At 46.9% G+C, this 24648-nt stretch overlaps 2 protein-coding genes across 2 annotated transcripts in view; one reads left to right on the forward strand and one right to left on the reverse strand.

Moving 5' to 3' along the window:
• The window catches only part of LOC130132558 (SLIT-ROBO Rho GTPase-activating protein 2C-like), a 51591-nt gene extending 41801 nt beyond the window's left edge, over positions 1 to 9790 (reverse strand). The window contains exon 1 of the mRNA XM_056301796.1: positions 8752 to 9790. Within this exon, the coding sequence (XP_056157771.1) occupies positions 8752 to 8818 (67 nt within the window). The 5' untranslated portion in view covers positions 8819 to 9790. The remainder of the gene's footprint in view (positions 1 to 8751) is intronic.
• A 340-nt stretch (positions 9791 to 10130) lies between these two features.
• fam72a (family with sequence similarity 72 member A) lies at positions 10131 to 11823 on the forward strand. Its single transcript, XM_056274854.1, has 4 exons — positions 10131 to 10651; positions 10868 to 10945; positions 11318 to 11442; positions 11518 to 11823. Exons 1-4 carry the CDS (start codon positions 10500 to 10502, stop codon positions 11610 to 11612), a joined length of 450 nt encoding a protein of 149 aa, XP_056130829.1. The 5' UTR covers positions 10131 to 10499; the 3' UTR covers positions 11613 to 11823.
• Positions 11824 to 24648: the final 12825 nt, after the last annotated feature.

Genomic DNA, 24648 nt, shown 5'->3' on the forward strand with positions numbered 1-24648 from the left:
TGGCTGGCTGGCTGGCTGGCCGGCTGGCTGGCTGGCTGGCTGGCTGGCTGGCTGCTGCCGGAGGCCTGTACTGGTTTCTCCGCATATCTGGCACGGCTAGCATAACACACATTCTTCTCTTTAATACCTCGTCTCTCGTCTCTACCTAGAACGTAGCCGGGGAGACGGACAAGATCCAAATCTAGATCGCAATAAACTCGCTGACTTATGAGTATGAGCGCGTGTGCGTGTGTGTGTCTGTGTGTGTGTGTGTGTGTGTGTGTGTGTGTGTGTGTGTGTGTGTGTGTAGGCCAGCTCAGCACTAAAGGCGTTAACACATTTGGCAGCGTTATTTCTCCCAGGTGCGGCGCTATAATGAATTGCCGCATCCACTACAGGGCACGGAGGACGCGGATGGATCGAAGGAGAAGAAGGCAGGATGAAGGTTTTGTCATCAGCGCCGCCGTGCCCGGCAACCGTTGCCGCATATAACGCAGGTTTGAGCGCGCGCACACGCGGGACACCCCGCTGGGAACATACTGTTCCAGCGCAGCAGCCGATCAAAGGGAAGGATTTTCTCCCCCCCCCCTCAAAAAAAACACGCCCATCTCCCGCTTCATCCGCATCCCTCCTTCCTGTCCATTTCCCGTTGCTCTTCCCTTCCACTTGATCCCATTGACACTGCAGTGTGTGTGTGTGTCTGTGTACATTTGCCATGACAAGAGCGACAGGGCTTTCAGAAAAGTGCAGCTGATTCCTTTGCTCGGGCGCTAAAGCCCCGGGCCCGAACAGGAAAGCCCGCACACTCCCGGTGCGATCCGTGTGTGTGTTCCCGCCCGACTCTTGATCCTAAGCTTTACACAAACATCCTTCCTGGCTGATTATTTCGAGCACGGTCAGCGGTTTTTATTCAGCACACAATACACACGCAAATGCGCAAATCCACACGAGCCAATCAGAAACCTTTCTCTCCCGACTCAGCCAGCACGCACGTGCACGCGCACGCACACACACACACACACACACACACACACACACAGATGCCTATAGTGTGTAACTGGCTACAGTTTGTGCAGTTGACCTGCGGTCACTGCACTACTGGCATCTCTGAACAAATCAATAAAGTCCAGCCTCAGCTGACACGAGGTTGTTTAAAAGATATCTCTCTCTTTCACGCACACAGACACACACACGCACACACAACAAACATGTAGGCGTGCACAGAAACACATGCACAATGCTCGCAAGTTGCTTGGTTTGGATAAGGTCACGTTAAAGTGGCCAACGGGAGATTAGGAGGAAATTGAAGATGTATTTCTCATCACTTCACAGCCACCCCACCCCTGTGGGTGGGGTGGGGTGCACACTACAGGGGCGTAAACAGGTTTCATCACCACACGATATCATATCGATTCTTCGGACAACGATACAATATTTGCTGATATTTACAAAGTCCGATACGCAACAATATCGCACGCCCATCAATCACAACCAGTTACATTTGTATCGACTCGCAAAAATCCACTAAAATGTGATTTGACCGTTTCATTACTGAGCTCCTTCAAAGGCCAAAGAGGAGGTTTATGGATGTGGTGAGGGAGGACATGCAGGTGGCTGGTGTGACCGAGGAAGCTGCAGGGGACAGGAAGAGATGGAAACGGATGATCCGCTGTGGAAACCCCTAACAGGAGCAGCCGAAAGTAGTAGTAGTAGTGGTAGTAGTAGTAGTAGTAGTAGTAGTAGTAGTAGTGGTGGTAGTAGTAGTAGTAGTAGTAGTGGTAGTGGTAGTAGTAGTAGTAGTAGTGGTAGTAGTAGTGGTAGTAGTAGTAGTGGTAGTAGTGGTAGTAGTAGTAGTGGTAGTAGTAGTAGTAGTGGTAGTAGTAGTAGTAGTAGTAGTAGTAGTGGTAGTAGTAGTAGTAGTGGTAGTGGTAGTAGTAGTAGTAGTGGTAGTAGTAGTAGTAGTGGTAGTAGTAGTAGTGGTGGTGGTGGTGGTGGTGGTGGTGGTAGTGGATTACTGAGCTCTTTCAGAGCAACAACAATCTATTCTTTTTTAATAGAAAGACTAAAAATGGACCTCCTGTTGTCCACTATAAAGTGCAGGCTCTTCAACCTTAACAGGCTCAAGGCTAAGAGCAAAGTCTGCAACACCGCCATCATGCCGCTTCAGTATGCAGACGACAACGCCATCGCAGCACACCCCGCAGAAGACCTCCGGGACATTCTGAACGCCTCTGCCAAGGCATACAGCGCCCGGCGTCTAGCATTAACCATCAGGAAGACCCAGGTCCTACATCAACCTCCACCCAGCCAGGCATCTACCCAGCCCACCATAAAACAGGGCGACAAAATGATCGAAAACGTTGATCACTTCCCCTACCTCGGCAGCTTTCTCTCCTCAGAAGCTGACATCGACTCTGAGGTCACCCATCGCCCGAGATGGGCCAGTGGCGCTTATGCCAGACTCGGGAAAAGAGTCTTTGAAGACCGAGACCTAAAGCCCCAAACAAAACTCCTGGTCTACACGGCTTGTTGTTCTCCCCTCTCACCCTGCTGTATGGAGCAGAGTCAAGGACCACCTACAGCAGGCACCTGAGAGCCCTGGAACAATACCACCAAAGAGCCTTATGAAAGATCCTGAGGACCAGCTGGAAGGACAGACGCACCAACATCAGCGGCTCTGGAAGAAGCTAACATGACTAGCATCACCACCACAATAACGCAGCACCGACTCCGACGGACAGGCCGTGTCAGCCGCATGTCCAACACACGTCTCCCCCAAATAGATCCTGTACTCCCAGCTGAAGGAAGGTCAGCCAGCTGCCGGTGGGCAAAAGAAACATTTCAAGGACAAGATCGAGACCAGTCTGGAGAAATCCCAACACCACACCGAGCAACGGGGGAACACACCGCACTGGACAGGCGCTCCTGGGAGAAACCCATGCGGAAAGGAGCTGCAGAGAAAAAGCGACAGCGCCACAGGGGGAGAGAAAGAAGGCTCAACCACCACCACCACCACCAACCACCACCAACCACCACCACCACTTTCCCCCGCCCACACTGCACCAAGGTATGTGGCTCGCGGAAGGGCCTGGACAGCCATCTGAAGACCCACAAGTAGACAACCCAATGGAAAGGACAGCCATATTCGCTTCGAGTGACCGTCGACGATGATGATGATGATGATGATGATGAAGTGCCACATTTTTCATGTTCAAGTGCAGGTTTTTTTTTTTAATAAGTTAACTTGAACCGTTACACCCCTACCCCAAACACCCTCACCTCCCTCACACACACACACACACACACACGTTTCGGTGCTTTCAGTGTTACCGTGGAGGACGGCTTCTGTTCTGTGGCAGAGGGGTCAGCGTTACAATACAGGGGGCTGTCACAACAATCACTCGGTCTCTTTCCGCCGTATCTCGCTTTATACTGGTCACCCCTCTTTCACCCCTCTCTGCCCCTGTACTGAGACGACCTAAATGTCAGCTGTCAATACAAGACGTTCGTGTTGGGTTAATACGCCTGCACCGAGGCATGGCAAGAAGAGCTGGAGTTGTGTGTGTGTGTGTGTGTGTTAAATGCCGAGGATGAATTTCCCCATGCGGATTAATAAATGTGCATCTTATCTTCAAGGATAAACTTGTAAAAATTGACAACAGCACACCACACCACACCACACGGGCTGACCGAGTCCACGTCTACATCACAAGGCCCACATGAGTTTGTCCCACTCCCTCTGATCAAATATCCACCAGTGAAGCAACACACACACACACACACGCACACACACGCACACACACACACACAGCACGTGCACGGAGCCACACAAGTGCGCATGTGGGAAAACCATCCTCCTTGACTCACATCCTGTTCTATTGTGTCGTAGTGGAAGCAGCCATTTAACTTAAATCATATGTTTTTCTGCTCTTGGGGGATCTTCGCAAACACGCACACATACAGGTCGACACACACAGGTCCGGTCGGTCGCTGCAGGCGAGTTATCCCACTTCTGGAACACTGATATAACCAGGGTCACATCCGTGTGAATTCTCTATCTGGACAGCCTGGATCAGGCCTTGGGGGCGGGGGGGCGGGGGGTCAGGGGGGGGAGTAAGCAACGGTGCGTGTACATGCATACGCATGTTTGAGCCTAAAAATCACTCGGAGCCGTCCAGAATTTGGGCTGTGCCAGCGCAGTCATTCCTACCTCGTGTCCCTTGGCCAGAACACACGGACCCCGCCATCAACATGCTCCGTCTGTAAGCACGACTGGGCTCTGTTAACATCGAGAGCCATCCATCAACATCTCCAGATGTAAGAAAAATTAAACCCGCCGAGAAATGCCAAAACACTCGTCCAAGACACTTAAAAAAAAAAATAAAAAAAACTAAAAAAAAAAAAAACCACATCCCAAGTGTTTTCAAGAATACCGAGCGGCCCACGTTTTCTGCCAAAATGTTGGTGCTTTTGATTGCGTGCACGAAAATTCTCCCAATAACTAACACACCAGACTACATATACTGCACGGCCAAACACGGCCCGCACCAAGTACAGTAACAAAGAGTCGCCACGCTCAGACGGCGTAATTTTGCGGGCTTCCTAAAAGACGAGCCGTTTTTACGGCTTTGCACCCAAATGGGCGCCCTGCAGACCGTGAAGGCTAGGTGACGAGGCTCATTCCTTAATTCCAGTTCAGCGCCGTAATCATTTGCATCTGGGCCGCAGCAGCGGGAACATTCCTGACAGCGGCCAGGATCTCGTACACGGATATCATCGGCGCTCTGCCTATGCTGGAATGCCCGGGCTTGGAAACGGAGGAGCCTCGGACGTCTACGCTCGGCAGTGTGTGTGCGTGTTTGTGTTGCAATGTTTATGTGAACACTTCTCCCCCCCCCCCTTCCATTGCTACGCTACCAGGTGACACTGCCAGATGATATTTACATCTCGCCTTATCGAGTCACGCGATTCTTCAGGGATGCTTGTTTGTATGAATAACATTTGTGCGTGCATGTGTGTGCGTGCAAATTACTGTTGCCGAGAGGCCCGACGGTTGCAGAAAAGGCCGAAACTCGCCCCCGTCGACGTGGTCCGAGTTGGACAGAACCAGAGAGGAGCCTGATTCACCGGCTTGGCTGTTCCATTTCCTGATACAGGGCTTTAGTAAACACAGCCAACTATTAATGGCCTGGTGGGCTATTCACAACATGACCAGGCAAACAAAGGTACATACTCTTTTACACACACACCCACACACACACACACACACACACACACACACACACACACACACACACAAGGAACCATAAAACCGTGGCGGCTTAACGTGTTGCTGTCGGATTTCCCCCATTAGAGAGTCTGTAACGACGGCGCACATGCTAATGACAGACTGGCTGTCTCTCCCGGAGTAGGCAGACAGCCGGGAATGTCACGGCAGACAACATGGCATCTGGAGACGCCTCCGTACAGGTGGACGAGGAACACAGACAAACGCCTCAAAATGCTATGCAGACACACAGGTTTGCACCTTTCATCTGTGCACCCCAAGCGCGGCGGACGGCAGTTGGGAAACAGGAAAGATGGCGAGAAGGAGACATGTGTGTATATATATATATATATATATATATATATATATATATATATATGACTGGTCTGTGCAAAAGAGAGGGTGAGAGACATAGAGAGAGGGAGAGAGAGAGAGAGATTCATTTTGCACTCGGGAGTGTTGGATTGACAGCAAGAATCAATGCTGAGGGTCGATGGACAGACATTAAGTCCATAAGCTAGCATACACGGCAGTAAGTCCTCACACAGCCAACAAACAGACAAGAAAGCCTGTGCCGCAGGGCTGCCAAGCACAAACAATCCAGCACTGGGACCACGGCACCAATCTCACAGTGGTGAGGGTCACGGGGGACGGGGGGGACGGGGTGGACGGGGGCGGGGGGGGGGGTGCACAGTTAAACACGAGGAAACAGTTGATAAGAACTGAGCTGTGTTAGCGGAGCCCGGCGAACCAGAACCGCTCTGTCTATTAGCTCTACTGACAGGACTACCGGTGGGGCAGGGGGTAAGAGACCCTATTTGTACGCTCCCGCTCGACCGCCTCCTTCTACCAAAGGAACAAGCTCTGGGGCCAGACTTTTCCTCTCACCTGGCCCCGAAATGGTGGAACGAAATCCCCGGTTTCAGTCAGACTTACTGACTCGCTGACTTCTTTCAAAAACGGCCGAAAACACGCCCCTCTTCCAGGCCTACTCTAATCCATAAAGTGGTCTCTGCCTTGTGGCACTTTACAGTAAATACATACCAACTGGCACCGGCTGTTACTAATTCGGCCTGTATTTATTTCAACACCATTAGTATTGGTGTCTACTTTCTACTATTGGTGTCTACTTTCTACTATTGGTGTCTACTTTCTACTATTGGTGTCTACTTTCTACTATTGGTGTCTACTCTCTACTATTGGTGTCTACTCTCTACTATTGGTGTCTACTCTCTACTATTGAGCTACATGCACTTGACAACTTAAGTTGCCTGTTTTCTTGTGGCAATGTACTTTCTATTCCCCCCCCCTCCCCTTTTCTCCCCAACTGTATCCGGCTAATCACCCCACTCTTCCGAGCCGCCCCGGTCGCTGCTCCACCCCCTCTGCCGATCCGGGGAGGGCTGCAGACTACCACATGTCTCCTCCGATACATGTGGAGTCGCCAGCCGCTTCTTTTCACCTGACACAGTGAGGAGTTTCACCAGGGGGATGCAGCGCGTGGGAAGATCATGCTATTCCCTCCAGTTCCCCCTCTCCCCCGAACAGGCGCTCCAACCGACCAGAGGAGGCGCTAGTGCAGCGACCAGGACACATACCACATCCGGCTTCCCACCCGGAGACATGGCAAATTGTGTCTGTAGGGACGCCCTACCAAACCGGAAGTGATATGGGGATGCGATCCAGCGAGCCCCGTGTTGGTAGGCAACGGAATAGACCGCTACGCTATCTGGATGGTACTCTCTACTTTTGATTCTCCGAGTCAACACCTCTTGATGCTCTACGGTGCACCTGCACTAGATGCACGCTACCTGCCATGCGCTGGCGGTAGTGCTCGATATGATGCCAGTTGGTAACACTTGACTTTATCTGCTAATTGCTGACTCTCCTGCAAGTCCATCCATCCATCCGTTATCTTGACCGCTTATGCTGCTCTCAGGGTCGCGGGGATGCCCTGTGATGGCCTGGCGGCCTGTCCGGGGTTTCTCCTCGCCTGCCGCCCAATGACTGCTGGAATAGGCTCTGGCATCCCCGCAACTCTCCTGCAAGTCTGTTTAGATAAAACCATCTACCAAATGAGTAAAGGTACATTTATTAAGTAAGATCAATGAGTAGGGGTGTATAGGAATTATAACTGTCCCATCTCTCCATATCCCCCCCCCCCTCTCTCAAACTGAACAGGACAGTCTCAGCTACACTGATACAGTAACGGGTCAAATTAAGGTCCAGAGGAGATACAGTAGACGCCAGGGGTGACAGAGGGGAACCTGTATGGAAACAAATCAAGGGAAGAGGAGGGGTCTCCTGTTCCCAAATGAACATGAAGCAAGAGTTGTTTTTTTGGGGAGGGGTGCTGGGGGGGGGGTCTGTCTTATCTGGTGATCTGCCACCACAGCAGAAGTGGAAACGTGCTGTTCATCAGGAGAGCGATATCCTGCCCTGTCCTCTCTCTCTCTCTCTCTCTCTCTCTCTCTCCCATCCAGTCACATTTCTGTCCGTCGTTCCCACAGCTAGCTCCCTGCCCTAACACTCCACATCATCGGAACACACAAACCAGATCTGATAAGCAGATAAACGGCCAATCTGGTGAGCAAACATCAGCCAGTAAACGGATAACAGCTGAACGCCTGCCCCCCCACCCGCGCGCGCGCGCGCGCACACACACACACACACACCCTCCCTCCGCCCTCTAAAAACCTTGAGTCTGCCCTCCCTCCCGTCATGTACTCCCGGATCCTTGACGATCGGTTCGGAGCGACGCAAGTGAACCGTGGTCCCTCATGACGAACCATTCACAAAGTGCCCATCTCATTAACAGCCGTCGTTTTTCACCCGCTTCATTTGTGACGTGCACCCCATGCATGCGCCTTAATGGGGCGTGTGCACGGCACGTTGAAAACGCGCCTCTCTGCACACCAACATACAGAGACAGAGAGAGAGAGGGGGAGAGAGAGTGAGAGAGGGGGAGAGAAAACGCCCTGCGTTGTTCCACGGGCACGTCGAATACTACCAAAGCCCGCCGGGTACACGTCTTACACGAATGCGGCGTCTTCGCCACACGTGCTCTAATTGTCGGCATAGAGGCAAATTTGCATATCGGGGCGCATTTCCAACATTTTTTCAGTCTTTATCGGCCATCTGTTCATTGCGACCGGGGGGGGGGGGGCTGCTGCTGATCAGACGCCTGACGGCATACCCAACACACTGACGTTGCGATCGTCGAGATAATCTCACGCGGCTGAATGGCGACAAATTAACGCCAATAACGTGGGGGGTGGTGGTGGGGTGAAGGTAAAGCAACACGTTAGGAGCGGGTTTCCACCGCCTCGTCGAGAGGTAAGGGTACGGTCAGTCGCGCAGTCAGCCAGCGAGGGGGCGAAGAACACACAATATGTCACAAAGAACCCGATTACGGCTACACCGCTGCGTGTTTAAATCATTAGGGGGGGCGGCGGCGGCGGCGGGGGGGGGGGTCTCATCGACCCGAAAAGCCAAGAAAGTTGTACCTTTAACTTGCGTCTCATATTCGGCCACTATCTCCTTGTCCTTTCGGAATTTCGCCGGAGACGTCATGGCTCGGTCCGAAGATCACACGCTTGCCCTCCTCGCCGCGAAGTCGGATTTTTTTTTTTTGGTGTCAGTCGAGAAGAGAGGAGAAGGAGGAGGAGGAGGCGAGCGAGAAGAGGAGAATAATTCAACCCTGTGACTGGCTTTGCGGGGGGGGGGCGAGGCGAGCCCGAGCGGGGAGATGGCAGGAGTCGGTCCGCGGATCCGTATTGTCTCCGTCGCTGCGCTCACTCAGGGCGCACTGGGAGTCTGGCGCTGCCGTATTCCCATTCGCGCGGCTCCGTCTCTCTCGACGCCTCCTCAAAACCGGTTACGCGGCAAACAAAGTGAGAGGGACGGAGAGTCATTCCCCGGCACAGCTCTTAACTTGTCAAGTCGGTGCGGCCGTGCGTGCGCCGACTCTCGAAAAGTTTGCTCCCCGGCTGCTCCCAATGGAAGGCTGCCTCCTCGTCTGGTCTTTCCCAAAGTGGGACGGACGGGGCGGATGGAGGGGTTTGGCCAGTAGTCAGCGGGCATGCAGAGCAGTCACACACGCGCTCATGCGTGAGCTCTGACTATCTAGTTGGGCTCGCGAGCCACACGTTGTAAGCGCTGCGTCTCCGAATTGCGTGCGCAAGGTCCATTCAGCGAAAGGTCCAAAAGATCCGCGTTACTTTGTAAAACATCTGTCGTCTCTTCCGGAATTAATAGCCGCAATCGATCCGATTTAAAAAAAAAATTCTTCTTCGGTCACACAGCTTGCTCCCCCCCCTTCCAGATGTGCAGATGATTACAGATGCGTTATTACATACTGGTTTAAACTGATACACGTCAGTCATTGTTTTTCCGGGGGGGACATGATTGCCTGGAAAATCCAAAAGCTCCTTTTTTTTGCCCGATAAACCGACTTGTTTATGAGAATACGTCGACTTTACCCCACTAACAAAACAAACGATACGAGCTACGTTGCACGACCCTTGGCTCGGAATCGCCGACTTTATTTCTACTCGTCTCAAACTACTTTCTTTTTTTTTTAACTATTAAAGATGGCCCCGCCTAATTTTAATAAAAGAAAATCTCATACCGCGATTGGTGGAGCGTGGCGCGAGTGACATAGGGGCGAGCAAATTGGCGTTTGAGATAATCGGACGGGGCTAATTATTTCAATTTTCTTCACAAATGAAATTCAGAATACGCGACAAAAGCCGTCCAATGGCGTCCCTTTTTGGTGCGGCACATCCAATCAGGGTTAGGTTTACGGCGGTTTAAAGAATGTTTCAGGAAGTGTTGTTAAATACCAGGAAGTAGTAAACAACAAAACTGACAGATAGATAGCAGTTAGCTACTGTTTTGCCAGCCCCTTGGCCCGAAAACGGACTGCTTAGCCGCGAACGTGGTTTATTTGTTAGTTAATACGGATAACCGAGAGCCGTCTGATATTAAATGTGCCACGGAAACCGTCGTTTTGTCCGCCTGGTTATCCAAAAAAAGCTAGGTTAGCTGCCTGACGTTATTTTCAGCAGAAAGAGGCTAGCACAAAGACACATTAGCAACGTCCGCTACCTTAAATGGATGCTTTTAATCTGCCAAGTGAGTTAAAATTGGTAGTACCATATTGAGCTTTTTTTTTTCTTCCCTGATTGACGGTCTGGGATACCCAACGTCGAGAAGAGAGCTGGGGAGAGCATAACTTCTTAGTAGGACAGACATGTCTACGTCTAACGCCAATTTCAAAAACAAGTGTGTTGCTCAAGTCAGCTGCATATTCTGTGATAGTCTGCTCTGCACGAGGGGCATGAAGGCTGTGCTCCTCGCAGACACGGAGATCGAGCTATTTTCAACCGACATACCCCCCAACAGGTAAGTGCTAACCAGCTAACTGGCTGGTGTGGTTAGCCACAGGACTTGTTTTGTGTTTCGTCATCCTGTTTGTGCATACAAAAAAACTGCGTCGTTATTCAGGTGGCTGTTGACAGTAAGGTACCCATTTAAGGCTGTTATACTGAACGCAAAAGCAAACTAGAATTGCTAGTTTGTGATTCTTTCTCAATATGCCCCACCCCCCTCGTCCTCCAGGACTGTTGACTTTGTGGCCAGCTGCTACTCTACTGAAAGCTGCAAATGCAAACTAAGAGACATTGCCTGTCTCAAGTGGTATGTACTGCCTCATTATACCCTACAGGGTTTGCTTTGGTTGGGCCATCTGCCAACATAATATGTTAAAAAAAAATCAAAGCACCAAGTGCACCTGCAAGTTAATCTGTAAAACTGAAAGTTAAATCTTTTAAGATCTGATTCATTTCTTATAATGACCGTCAGCACAATTTGGTGATATGATGCAACTGTTTTTGTATTCTCAGGCCTTTTGTTGTACACTGGGAAAAAAAAAACATCTGTTGGATAATAGATTCTCATTGGTGGAGTTAGCACTTTTCACAGGTGCCCCATATGAAATGCTGACACATTATATCCTTTGTTCTCTCTCTCTCAAACACATACGCTCATTCATTCACTTGGTCTCCCCAGTGGTAATGTTGTGGGCTATCATGTTGTGGCCCCCTGTAAACCCTGCCTGCTGTCCTGTAACAATGGCCACTTCTGGATGTTCAATAGCGATGCTGTGTCTACCCTCAACAGATTGGATTCAACAGGTCGGTATTCAACTCCCTTTTTAAAATTGTATCTTTGGAGACTTGTTCCATAACCCCACCCTTCTTGCATTGCAGGTCTGAATCTGCTGTTGTGGGGAGATCTTCCTGAGTTGGACGACAGTGAGAATGAAGAATCAGAAAGTCTCTCAGAGGAGGAGTGTATCAGGTAGAGAGGTAGATGGACAAAATGGAGAGAGCCAGGTAGTCATCATTTGAGAGCTAGAAGAGGAGTGGAGAACAATGAGAGAACAAGAGAGGCCTTGATCACCATGACTGTATGGTTTCCTGTTATTTTTCACTGTATAAAGCACAAACATACTCTACACTGTTTTCTCTCTTTTTCAAAAACATCTGAGGGCTATCACCGAAAAGGACTGAACATAGTAGAGAAATAGATTTTTAATGTAGTTCATTCTACTTGCACCCGTGAGTCTTCACTAAGCTCGTGGTTCATTTGATAGATTGATGACTCAACCGTGGCGTGCCTGACAATATAGAGCCTTGGCTTTCTAGTGGATGCTGTTTTTTCACACTGCTTACATTAAGTATTTATATTTTCCTCCTGAGATGATCACAAGTCACCCATCTTTTCTCTTCTGTGCACTTGCACAGCTTGATGGATATCTTAATGCTGCTGCAAACTCCAACTTTCCATGGACAACTGTCTCCAAGGTTAATACTCTTACTGTGTGGCTAGGTGATAACTGAATAGGAGTATGGTTTTCACATCCTGTGTATTGCAGAAATGGCACAATTATTGTCATATCTATCATTTGTTAGCTATTAATGGCATATTTAACATAGATTACTTCACTGGCTGAAGTTCTATCAAACATGCATTCAAATAAGTAAATACAGTGTCTGTTACGAGCCACACTGTCAAGACTTTGTTTTAAACAGATGAATGTCACAGTATCTGTCCTTAATATATCAACTTGTGTGTGTGCCCTACACCAGGGTCCCACTGTAGGTTTTACTTCGAACATGTGACTCATCAATTTATTTTTAATTTAACCAGTTGATGGCAGCGGTGTATGGTTATAGTGGAGAAATCTGCAATTTGGCTACTGGTGAAACTCCAGAACTCTTCAGTACTAAGCAGATTTAGGAATACCAGAGTACCGTGTGGACTGTGTAATCCTTTTCTGTGACATGTAGCCGTTCAGTTGTAGCACTTAAAGAAGACAATAGTTGTCCAATTAAACATGCAAAATGTCATTAAGCTGGAACTCTTGGAGTGAAAATGTTCTGACTAGGATAGATAGGGTGTCGGGCTAACTTTGCACCTTGTCTAGTTTTAATTTAAGCTGTTCATATTTTCTTGAGTAATAGGCTCTAAAGAGAGACGCGTTCAGTATTACTTTCCACTTCTATCCTTTACATCAGGCATAGAGATATTGCATCAGTGGAAATCAACCAGCTCTGTACCTCCCATCTTTTATATTCCATCGGCCTTGTTGATTTTGTGGTTGCAGGAGAGGAGTTTTAGTGATTGTTTGAAGTCGAGTTTATTGTGTTTAACATTGCCAACTGACCAGTCAGTCTACTCAACCAACTGTGCCAGACACAACTTTCAAGATCTTCCAGTTACTGTGGGATTAGGAGTTATGGCAGCAGAGGGAGCATGAATTAATCCTCTCGTTTGTTTGTTTTCACCATTATAATCCATGAACTCATTATTTTAACTGCCAATATGTTGTTTTATGCTTTCTTGAAGTTCTCTTTACATTTCTTTGAAAGAATGAGGAAAGTTATGCCTATACTGTTTGCAGATGTTGCTAAAGAAGCTAACATAGCATGTTGCTGTTTTGAGTGAAGGACAAAGGTAAGTGAAGCAGTCCTACTGACACTTAATAAGCTTTACTTGTTGATATCCGTGGTTGGATATCATGGTTGAAAAACAAACCACTCTGTGGAAAGGAAGCGAAGACTATTCCAAATGGGTTTATTTTTTTCTTCAAATTTTGACACCCTGTGCTTTAGAAGTCTGATTGATTTGCTCACCAAAAACCCTGTTTCATTTCGCCGATGTACTCATCTTTTTGGTAATGCAGTCGTGTCATCAACTTGTATATCACTTACTGTGACAAATTAAGAAATATATCAAGACACTTATAAAATTCACAAACCAAATATCTGTACCCACTTGCAATTTTCTTTTTGTTTACAACCTTTGTTTACAAATTCATTGTTTAATATTGTGCTAAGTACTTATGTTCATGTTCACTTATTTAATATTTTATTTTTGATGTATTGCTTTGTAAAACAATGGATGTATGCAGTCGTACTTTACAATAGATATCACTTGCGAGCTTCCCCTGGCAAGGACAATAGTGTATAGATAATCAAAGAATCTTAAAATGTTTGTTTCTGACATTAATTTGACTTGCCCTGCTGAGAAATGTATATTTTGCAATTGCACTGAAACTGCATAAATAGTTTGGAAGAAAAAAAAAGATTTGCTGTTTTCTATGCTTGGTAAATTAATAAACTTTTGTTTTTGCAAGATCTTTGTTGATGCCGCTGCAGTTCTGTTGATATTGATCAAGTCTGTTGCATGATATGAATGCTCTGCAGGTGTGATTCAGTATCTTGCAGTGCTACAAAGAAATACCCCGATGCGAACGAAGAGCAGAGACGATGCCGCTTTCACAGTCCGCCGGTTTTGCCGATTCACAATCCCACAATGTAAGTGTTGCTGTGTCGGTGGATGCAATATTATGGCCGACCAAAGACCCCTATCGCCATCGTGTTCTTCATGCTTCATCTGTCGCCTAATTTCTGCCAGTGAAGTTTTAATTCATCAGGGATTAACCTCCGCCCTCCGGCTTCCCGCCAACATCTGTCCCCAGATATGGCCGTTGCAAATAAGCACCTTCTTTGTTTGTGAAGTGGCAAATGGGAGAAATTAACAGGTGAGGAAATACTCGCACTTATTGCTATTATTATAATAATTGTTTACTTCTGGCAGTGTGTGTATGTGTAGGTCTACAGCTTCAAAAATGAGTTGTGATTAAATGTGCAGGGTTAACAGGTCAGTAATCCATTTACCAGTGAGTTCACAAATCAACCACCGCCATCACTCTGTGTGTGTGTGTGTGTGTGCGTGTGTGTGCGTGCATCAAATGGTGCTCAGAAGCTCTTTTGCTCATTGTGTGTCCATTGCTAGAGGGAGATAAAAAAAGAAAAGAGGCAGCCAGTTGGATGTAATGACACTGCAGTCTCGTGCCCTCTGGTAGCGTCTATGTCTGTGACACAGAGAGTAGCACAGAGCTGTTTGTGCATGTGTTCTTTCAAGGTTAATGGTCTTCCATTAATATCACTTATCTAAATTGCTTTACTGGCAAAAGCAAAGCGGCGTGCAGTCCCCTCTTGCTCATATTTGGCTGAGTTAGGTCAAACAGCCCATGGAAGAGATAGGGGCTCAATGTTTCTGTATTTATTTGTGTGTATATCAGGTACAATTTTTTGCCATTTCTTTCATGTACCCGCGTACACAAAAGAAACTAAATTCCGTTTCCCCCAGCCTACAGCAATGCAACACAAATGACAAAAAACACACATCTCAAATTTCCCCCAAAACAACACCATCAAAAAAGTACAAAAAACAGAGAGAACAAAGCAAAAAAACAAAACAAAACCCACAGTTAACAAAACAGTCCACTCAGTGCAACACAGTCCAAAATGTTCACTTTCAAGCGAGCGAACGCCAAGATGGCTGTCGGAACTGCCGGTCTGCATGGGCTAGCAGTTAGCTTAGTCTGCCCCGCTTCCGCGTCCTGTCAGACCGCTCTCGGTGTGTCCTTCTGAGGCGCACCTCCGGCAGGGCCGTGGTCCCTGGGCTCACCGGACACAACAGACCAGGCTCCCCCAGCCGATCCAACGCCAGCTCTCCCAGCCAGACACCTTCAACACAACTCCACACGACGATACTAAAACACAGTCAACGCTAGGCATTGCATGGGCTAGCAGTTAGCTTAGCCTGCCCGCTTCCATGTTCTGTACCTCTTCAGGCGAAGCTCCAAGCAGGGCCGTGGTCCCTGGGCCCACAGGACGCAGCAAGCAAAGCTCTCCCAGCCGATCCGGTGCCAGCTCTCCCAGCCATCAAATGAAGACAAAACAAACTTAGATGTGGACAAAGACACTGCATGGACGGTACTGGGTGAGGCCGCCGCAAATGTAAGTTCACGCCGCCATCTTCCCACACTGGCACTGGGTGAGGCCGCTGCAAACGTGAATTCGCGCCGCCATATTCCCACACCGGAAGCGGAAAAGAAGCTTCCTTTATGGTGGCTGCTGACCAAAATTGTTGGTGAAGCAACCACCCAAAGCAACCCCGCTCCCCCTGCTATATTTTTAAAACATCCCTCACTGTATGTGTAAAAACAACAAATCATTAAGCGGAAAATCCCAGCATATTATGTCAATGACCTTTTATGCAAAAGACATGACTGACATAACAATCTCTGTCCTCTGATGTAGGCATTTCCATTTGATGCAATAATTTAAAAAACAATCAATCAAACAGACATTTCAGGTTAGGAGTTACTTGGACTTCTGACAGGAGTGGATTATCCGACAGGGAGGAGGGCACAAGGAAGGGTCTGCTGGTATTGTGGTGCTTCTGTGCTGCAAATACAGGCATAAAACATTTAGATTAGTTCCAAGTAAACAACTCTTCACCTTAGATAAGTTAGACTCATAATAAAATTAAGCCACCCTGATGAAGGCCAGTGCTGCCGCAGCGCATTGGTGTGTTTTTTACATTTTCATTTAAGCCATGTATTAGCACATTAATAAAGGCTTTTTAATTTTTTTCCCCTCAAGAGTGCCTTGGTCACTTCTTTTTTTGCATAATAAAATTAATTTGAAACAATAATATATACCAATGGTAAGAGCTGTTGGTTCTGTGCTAGGATAATGCTGAGGGCAGTGGGAGGCGACTGATCTGGTCTGGACTGTGCTTCACATGAGAGTGGAGGGCTGAGCTGGACTGGACTGGACTGCAAACAGAAGTGTAGCCTGAAAAACATAAACCCAGCATATGTTCATGACCTTTTATTCAAGACATGGGACTAATATAACAATCTCTGTCCAAATAGGCATTTCTATTTCGTGCAATAATTAAAAACACAAACAAATACAGACATTTCAGGTTAATAGACAAGGACTTACTTGGGCTTATGACAGCAGAGAATTATATGACAGGGAGCAGGGCAGAGGAACGGGTATGCTGGTTTTCTGGTGATTCTGTGATGGAAACAGAGACATAAAACACATAGATTAGTTCAAGTGAACAAATATCCAAGTTTGAATATTTGAAGCATAATAAAATGAATTTGAATCAATAATACTAACCAATGGGCTTGCTTTCCTGGACGTGAGGGAGCCTGGTTTGACAGAGGAGGGCAGAGCTGGCTGGACATGAGAGAGCTGGGCATGACAGAGGAGGGCAGAGCTGGCTGGACATGAGAGAGCTGGGCATGACAGAGGAGGGCAGAGCTGGCTGGACATGAGAGAGCTGGGCATGACAGAGGAGGGCAGTGCTGGCTGGACATGAGAGAGCTGGGCATGACAGAGGAGGGCAGAGCTGGCTGGACATGAGAGAGCTGGGCATGACAGAGGAGGGCAGTGCTGGCTGGACATGAGAGAGCTGGGCATGACAGAGGAAGGCAGAGCTGGCTGGAAATGAGAGAGCTGGGCATGACAGAGGAGGGCAGTGCTGGCTGGACATGAGAGAGCTGGGCATAACAGAGGAGGGCAGAGCTGGCTGGACATGAGAGAGCTGGGCATAACAGAGGAGGGCAGAGCTGGCTGGACATGACAGAGGAGGGCAGTGCTGGCTGGACATGAGAGAGCTGGGCATAACAGAGGAGGGCAGAGCTGGCTGGACATGAGAGAGATGGGTATGACAGAGGAGGGCAGTGCTGGCTGGACATGACAGAGGTTTGACATAGCGGACAATTGTGGACAACTGGGCTTTGCGTGATATGTCGGTCGTCTCGTCTTTCTGCGATGAAAAAAAGGTGCAGCAGCTATCTCACTTTTTATCTCCTCCTGAGCAGCAATGGCTTCAATCAGATCATTTTGTATGATCCTAGACGTCCCAGAAAACACAGTGGACGATTTCAAATGAGCAGCCAGAACATCATCATAGTTTCCTTTATTATCGGACTTTTCACTCTCATCATGCCCTCTAAATGCCGGCTCCTGGCGACCCAATGGTGACACCGAATCAATCAACCGCTTCAGAATGTCACGGTTTTTCCGGACCGTGGCGTTGTGCTTTGCCAACTGGAGACGCTTGCCTTCAGCGATCAGAGTATCGAGCCTCACATTTCCCAACAGACTTGATTGCACGGCTGCAGTGACATGCTCCTTTGATTTTTCATGAAGCTTAACAGATCTGTCAACGTTTCATAGCTCCTCAAATCCATCTCTTGCAAACTGTGAAGAACACCCGTCTCCTGCAGCAGCCCACTTAAACGTCACGCAAGGCCAGCAATGCAAGCGGTTTGTTAGCACACTCCCCGTTAGCCACTCCACCTTGTCATACCTAGAGCCCACCAGCTTGATGGGGGGCTTTGGTCTCTCCTGTGCCTTTTACTCCTAGTTTTTCCTCATAGGAGAACGTGTGAAAAGATTCCCGTAGGATCCGGTCCACGATGTTTGCATCCATCATAATTCTTTGCAGAAATTGCAAAAGACAGGACAAGAGCTAGCTAACCTAGTAGCTAGCTAGCTAAGCTAGTTAGAACAACTACCGTTAGCCTACAGTACAGGGTTACTGTACGAGGTCAAGATAAAAAATGCAAATATAAAGATGAACAATAAAGTTGAACAATAAAGATCTGAACAGATCAATTATTATAATATTTACAATACATATATACAAGAACAACCAAAATCTACTATAGTAATCATAAACTTATCTTACGCTAATCTCTTTTTCTTAGCTTTTTTATTTTAACTTTCACCGCGCTTCGAATACCAAAAGGTATGATGAAGACTGGAGAACAAGTCAATATAGGATCGAAAAGGCTGAACTGGTGTTCTCTGATTGGTTAGACGGGCGTCAATCATTTTCAGGCCAGTGAACGATTGGGTGAAGCACTGTTTCACTGGGTGGGCATTAAAACGCGTCATAAACCATAACTGACCAATCAACAACGTGTAAGGTACTACGTCAACTTACATTCACTTACATTGGGGTAGTGAAGCAGAACGCTCCTCTGTGTCACCTGAAGAGGGCGCTGTGTAGCGCAATACCCACGCCACATTTTTTTTAACAGGGACACTTTTTTTTATTCACAGAGGAAATAGCCATTCTAATGAAGTGTTGCCATCTAAAAAAGCTGTTTTATGTGCTATGTATGTTATGTTTTTTGTTTGTTTTTTGGTGAAGCACTGCTTCGCCTGTTGTCTTATAGAAACCTCGTCTGATATATACGTATATATATATATATATACACTACCGTTCAAAAGTTTGGGATCACCCAAACAATTTTGTGTTTTCCATGAAAAGTCACACTTATTCACCACCATATGTTGTGAAATGAATAGAAAATAGAGTCAAGACATTGACAAGGTTAGAAATAATGATTTGTATTTGAAATAAGATTTTTTTTACATCAAACTTTGCTTTCGTCAAAGAATCCTCCATTTGCAGCAATTACAGCATTGGAGACCTTTGGCATTCTAGCTGTTAATTTGTTGAGGTAATCTGGAGAAATTGCACCCCACGCTCCCAGAAGCAGCTCCCACAAGTTGGATTGGTTGGATGGGCACTTCTTTGAGCAGATTGAGTTTCTGGAGCATCACATTTGTGGGGTCAATTAAACGCTCAAAATGGCCAGAAAAAGAGAACTTTCATCTGAAACTCGACAGTCTATTCTTGTTCTTAGAAATGAAGGCTATTCCATGCGAGAAATTGCTAAGAAATTGAAGATTTCCTACACCGGTGTGTACTACTCCCTTCAGAGGACAGCACAAACAGGCTCTAACAGGTACTATTTAATGAAGATGCCAGTTGGGGACCTGTGAGGCGTCTGTTTCTCAAACTAGAGACTCTAATGTACTTATCTTCTTGCTCAGTTGTGCAACGCGGCCTCCCACTTCTTTTTCTACTCTGGTTAGAGCCTGTTTGTGCTGTCCTCTGAAGGGAGTAGTACACACCGGTGTAGGAAATCTTCAATTTCTTAGCAATTTCTCGCATGGAATAGCCTTCATTTCTAAGAACAAGAATAGACTGTCGAGTTTCAGATGAAAGTTCTCTTTTTCTGGCCATTTTGAGCGTTTAATTGACCCCACAAATGTGATGCTCCAGAAACTCAATCTGCTCAAAGAAGTGCCCATCCAACCAATCCAACTTGTGGGAGCTGCTTCTGGAAGCGTGGGGTGCAATTTCTCCAGATTACCTCAACAAATTAACAGCTAGAATGCCAAAGGTCTGCAATGCTGTAATTGCTGAAAATGGAGGATTCTTTGACGAAAGCAAAGTTTGATGTAAAAAAAATCTTATTTCAAATACAAATCATTATTTCTAACCTTGTCAATGTCTTGACTCTATTTTCTATTCATTTCACAACATATGGTGGTGAATAAGTGTGACTTTTCATGGAAAACACAAAATTGTTTGGGTGATCCCAAACTTTTGAACGGTAGTGTATATATATATATATATATAAATACACACACACACATACACACACACACACACATACTATATATATATATATATATATATATATATATATATATATATATATATATATACACACAGGCTTGTACTGTCTCATAAAGTATTTACTTGACTCACTGGATTAATTATTTTGCTTCTTATTTGTTGATCACTTTCCCTACCTTTGAGTTTTTCTTTTAACAAAATTATATATATATAACTTTACTTACTTTTTGTGCTAAGGTTATATATATATATAAACTTAAGCATTGTTACAACAAAGAAATAATCTACCAAACACAAATTTCCTTACTTTTTTGTAACAATGCTTCTTGGCAATTAATCTTATATCAGGCACCTCGTTGTCAGCACCTGAGGTACCAGAAGCTCAAAACAAGAGACAATAGCAACAGCAAAATAAGCTGTTTGGCATTGGCAGAGAAGATTTGGCAAATTTTTCATGGTCGCAACCCACATACTCAGCTGTGCTGCTCATCCCACAAATGCCTGTTCCTTACAAATGTGGCACCATTTAAAAGGGAAATAAACAGGCTTTCCAACGGTATAAGATTTATTGCCAAGAAGCATTGTTACAACAAAGAAATTATCTACCAAACACAAAATTCCTTACTTTTTGTGCTAAATAACCGGTCATTTTCTTGCTCGGTGCGGGATTCGATACCGGGTGTATTGCACCACAAGGCGACATCACTAACCGCTCGGCTAAAGGCTCAAACCTCTTATCTAGGGACTAACGTGTGTTATGAGTAGTTTACATATACATATAAAATTCAGTGATTCAAGTAAATTCTTTATGATCATCAGCTGTCAGTAAAGCTACACGGGAAAGAACGTTAACCGCCTCGTCATGCACATCACGTGCACAACGTCCAATGGGGAAGGGAGAGGTGCCTACATTCAAAAATTCAAAACACGTGATCATCGCTAACGGGCCAGTAAAAAAAAAAGGGAGGGGGGGATTATTTTGCAGACAAGGTTAATGGTATTTGTCTGTTGGCATGATTTATTTACAATTACAAAATAGATGCTTTTATCTATGTCTGCAACTGCTGGCCAAGTTATTCCTGTTATTCAGTGTAGACATTTCTGGTTTGCAAATGATAAAATATTTTTCAGTTAGACATAGATTGCACATTTTACTACTGGTTGAATTTTTTTTGTTGTTTGTTTGTTTGTTTTTGTTTTTGAGAGGATTTTCCAGGTGTATGAATAATTAATGTTTCTGTCCGCCAATGACCAAATATAACGGCTTAAAGACGTTACTGTAGCGGACTCTATGGGCATAATTCACCATAATAGGTTCTGGTCCCTTTAAGAAAAGTTGTTTCCGGGTTGACTGGCTGAGCTACAGCGATGATTGGTTGGAGCAGCGCCATGTTGTTCGGGCTGTTGGTTTTGTATACCACTTGTTTCTTTCTTTTCTTTTTTTTTCTTTTGCAATTACAAAACATTACAAGATACATATACACGCAAAGACACATACCAGTTGTTTCTTAAGCAGCCAATGGGTGCTGACATGACAGATGACTACTTCCGCTTACCGGTTTTCTGTTTCCGGTTGAGTACCTCGCCGACTGTGTCACCATGACAGTAATATCCACAGCTAGCCCGAGGCAACGTTACGATAAGATAAGATAGTTTATTGTCATAATGCGCACACAACGAAATTACATCTGGTGACTCTCAGACCAGCAGCACTAAACAAGGTAAATGATTTTAAAAAAGAAATGTAACCTATTAGTGATTTTAAGTTCCTGTTATAAGCTGTTGCCACAGTATATGACTTGAGCTCTTATTTTGAAGGCTGAAGAGAGAGCGGAAGTGCTGTACGCAGTGTCGTTGCTGTGGCGTTCTGTTGGGGGAAGAATCCAAATAAAGTGGTCCTCGTGTGAAAGTGGACCCTCCGTATTTGTTATTTTATAGTTTCATACAGTATAGGCGACATCTACAAACCCTCGGTTACATTGGTGGCAGCGGTGGGATGCTTGTGCCAACGTCCCGCAAAAGAAAGACGTTTAAATGACCGAAAGGAAAGGTTCGGAGAGTCAGTTAGCTTCTCAGTTAGCCTCAGCTAGCAACGGCGGGGCTTCATCGTGTCGGAAACCCGGCGCGGTGTGTGCACGAAGACTTCACTCATCTTGCTGCTGTCTTCTGAGATAATTGAGGAGCAACATGTGGAAATACGAGGATCCGCTGGACTATAATGACAGAGGGCGACGTGGAGAAAAGCCGTTCGCCAGCAACGTGAGGATTGAACTCCCGCCGCCATTTTCCGGGGAGGAAAAGAAAGTTTCCCCTGCTGGGCCAGACAATACGAAGTGGCGGTGAAGGCGCTGGTTGGAGGCACTGGCGATGACTTGGACTATGAACTGGTGAGGATTTTACCAACGCGCCTGACAAAGGCTGCTTTTCTGCTATGGGATAGCTTGCCAGCTGCCGTTCAGGCGGATTGCGCTAAGGTAAAGGAGAAACTGCAGGAGGCTTTCAAACAAATACGGAGGTTCCACTTTTACACGAGGACCACTTTATATGGATTCTTCCCCCAACAGAACTCCAAAGCAACAACACTGCGTACAGCACTTCCGCTCTCTCTCCAGCCTTCAAAATAAGAGCTCGATGCATATACTCTGGCAACAGCTTATAACAGGAACTTAAAATCACTGACAGGCAAATCAAGAAAAACAGGTTACAGAAAGAAGAAGAGATTAAAAACAAGGACAAACAACATTTAGTGTAACAAGTGAGGTGGTAAAAAATAAGTGAGGTAGCAAAAAATGATAATGAGACAATAAACGATAGCAGCAGCTTTTAACGTTCAAAATAGTGCATGGGATTATAGCACATTGTTGTTCATATTGTAGCGGCTTCAATAGCAGTTAGTCCTCAGCAGCCTTAGGCAGGTGTGTGTGTGTGTGGGGGGGGGGCGATGGAGGCCACAGCTCTGGGGAAGAAGCTGTTCCTCAGCCTGTTAGTCCGGGTTTTGTTGGTGCGGTGTCTTTTCCCCTATGGCAAGGGAACAGACATTGACCTGGGTGTGTTACATTAGATAATGTATAAATTCTTGTTCTTCAAACGAGCTCCGGTTCAACCTGTGCCGTTGTTGGTTGCCACCAAAATTCAAGGAAGTTGAAGGTTTTGGCAGAAACGTCTTGCTCCGTCCATGAACAAGCTCGTGTCGAGTAGTCCGCGGTGGTGTAGCGGTCTAAGCATCGGCTTTGCGTCGATGCAGTCGCCCACTGGGGAGTGGGGTTCGCGCCCCGGATCTCGTCAGATCCGACTTTGGCCGGACTCGATGAAGCAGCAATCATTGGCAACGCCGTCTTCGGGAGGGGGGCGGAGTCGGCTTGTGTTCGTCATCTGAATGCGTCTCTGTGTGTGTCGGAAGAAGCAGCGGTTCAGCCTGGAGTCGCCTTGCCCCGGAAGTGGGGAGGCGTCTCCTTCGAGACTGCCGGCCGGAGAAATGCAGTTGGCGAACGCATGCAGTACGAGGGCGGGTTTTTGAATTAAAATAGGGCTCGATTGGCCGCTAAATTGGGAGAAAAAAGGGAAAAATCAGAAATAAATTGATAAAAAATGCCCGTGCCGTGTCCCGCGCCCCACGCCTTGCACCCCATGCCCAGGAATGAGGAGCGCAAAGTAGCGTGGCTTGCGGCTCCGAGACTGAAATATCCCCCCAAGAGGGTGCATGTTTGCTCCTTCCACTTTGTTAATAAAAAGGCCACAGAACTGCACCCCGATCCGGAGCTCTGTCTGGGCTACCGCCGACCTCCTCCGAAGAGGAGGCTGTGTGTTTAGCTTGATTGACGGCTTTGGCTGGGCTCTACTGCTGCCCTCAGAAATACAAAGACGCTGGGTTTTTGTTAACAGCACTTTACCTATTGTGTTGCTGTGCAGGTCATCATAACATGCCTCCGTGCTTTTGTAATTGTGTAATTCTTCGCCATCAACAGGTAATTAACAATATTGTAACGTGCATGGATAAGATGACACGCTGGCCGCTGGCTTGCGGGCCTGACCCTTTAGTCGAGCGGTTAGCGATGCCTCCTGCGGTGCGGGCGATACGGGTTCGCTTCCCGGCCGCGGCAGTTCCTGTGGTTGCGTTGTCCCCCGAATTCGCTACAATATCGATGAGGCTACCGTCGAGCCACCGTCTCGTATCACCCACCCACTCCGCGAGAAGTGACGGGTGAGGCACTGTTACAGTAGTGTCCTCCCAACTTCTTAAAACATCTTTAGTCCACCTCCGTTCTCTGTCCATCTGTACCCCATGATGGCCAAGCCCCGGCTTTTACAGCGTCCTGGGTAGCTACGCAAACGTAAACAAGCGTTCAACCGGTAGAGCGAAACCGGCTTCCGCTATGAATCATGGGTAAACTCGCGAAGTCAGGAAAAAGGAGAACACGTGTTCGTGTAGATGATGAGCGAATTTGTCCGTCTCTACTTTCCTGCAGATCCTACATTGGTGACCCCGACGTTTAGCTGCTATATATATATATACACACACA

This window comes from Lampris incognitus, chromosome 2 (assembly GCF_029633865.1).
Source record: "Lampris incognitus isolate fLamInc1 chromosome 2, fLamInc1.hap2, whole genome shotgun sequence".
NCBI classification, from domain to species: Eukaryota; Metazoa; Chordata; class Actinopteri; order Lampriformes; family Lampridae; genus Lampris; species Lampris incognitus.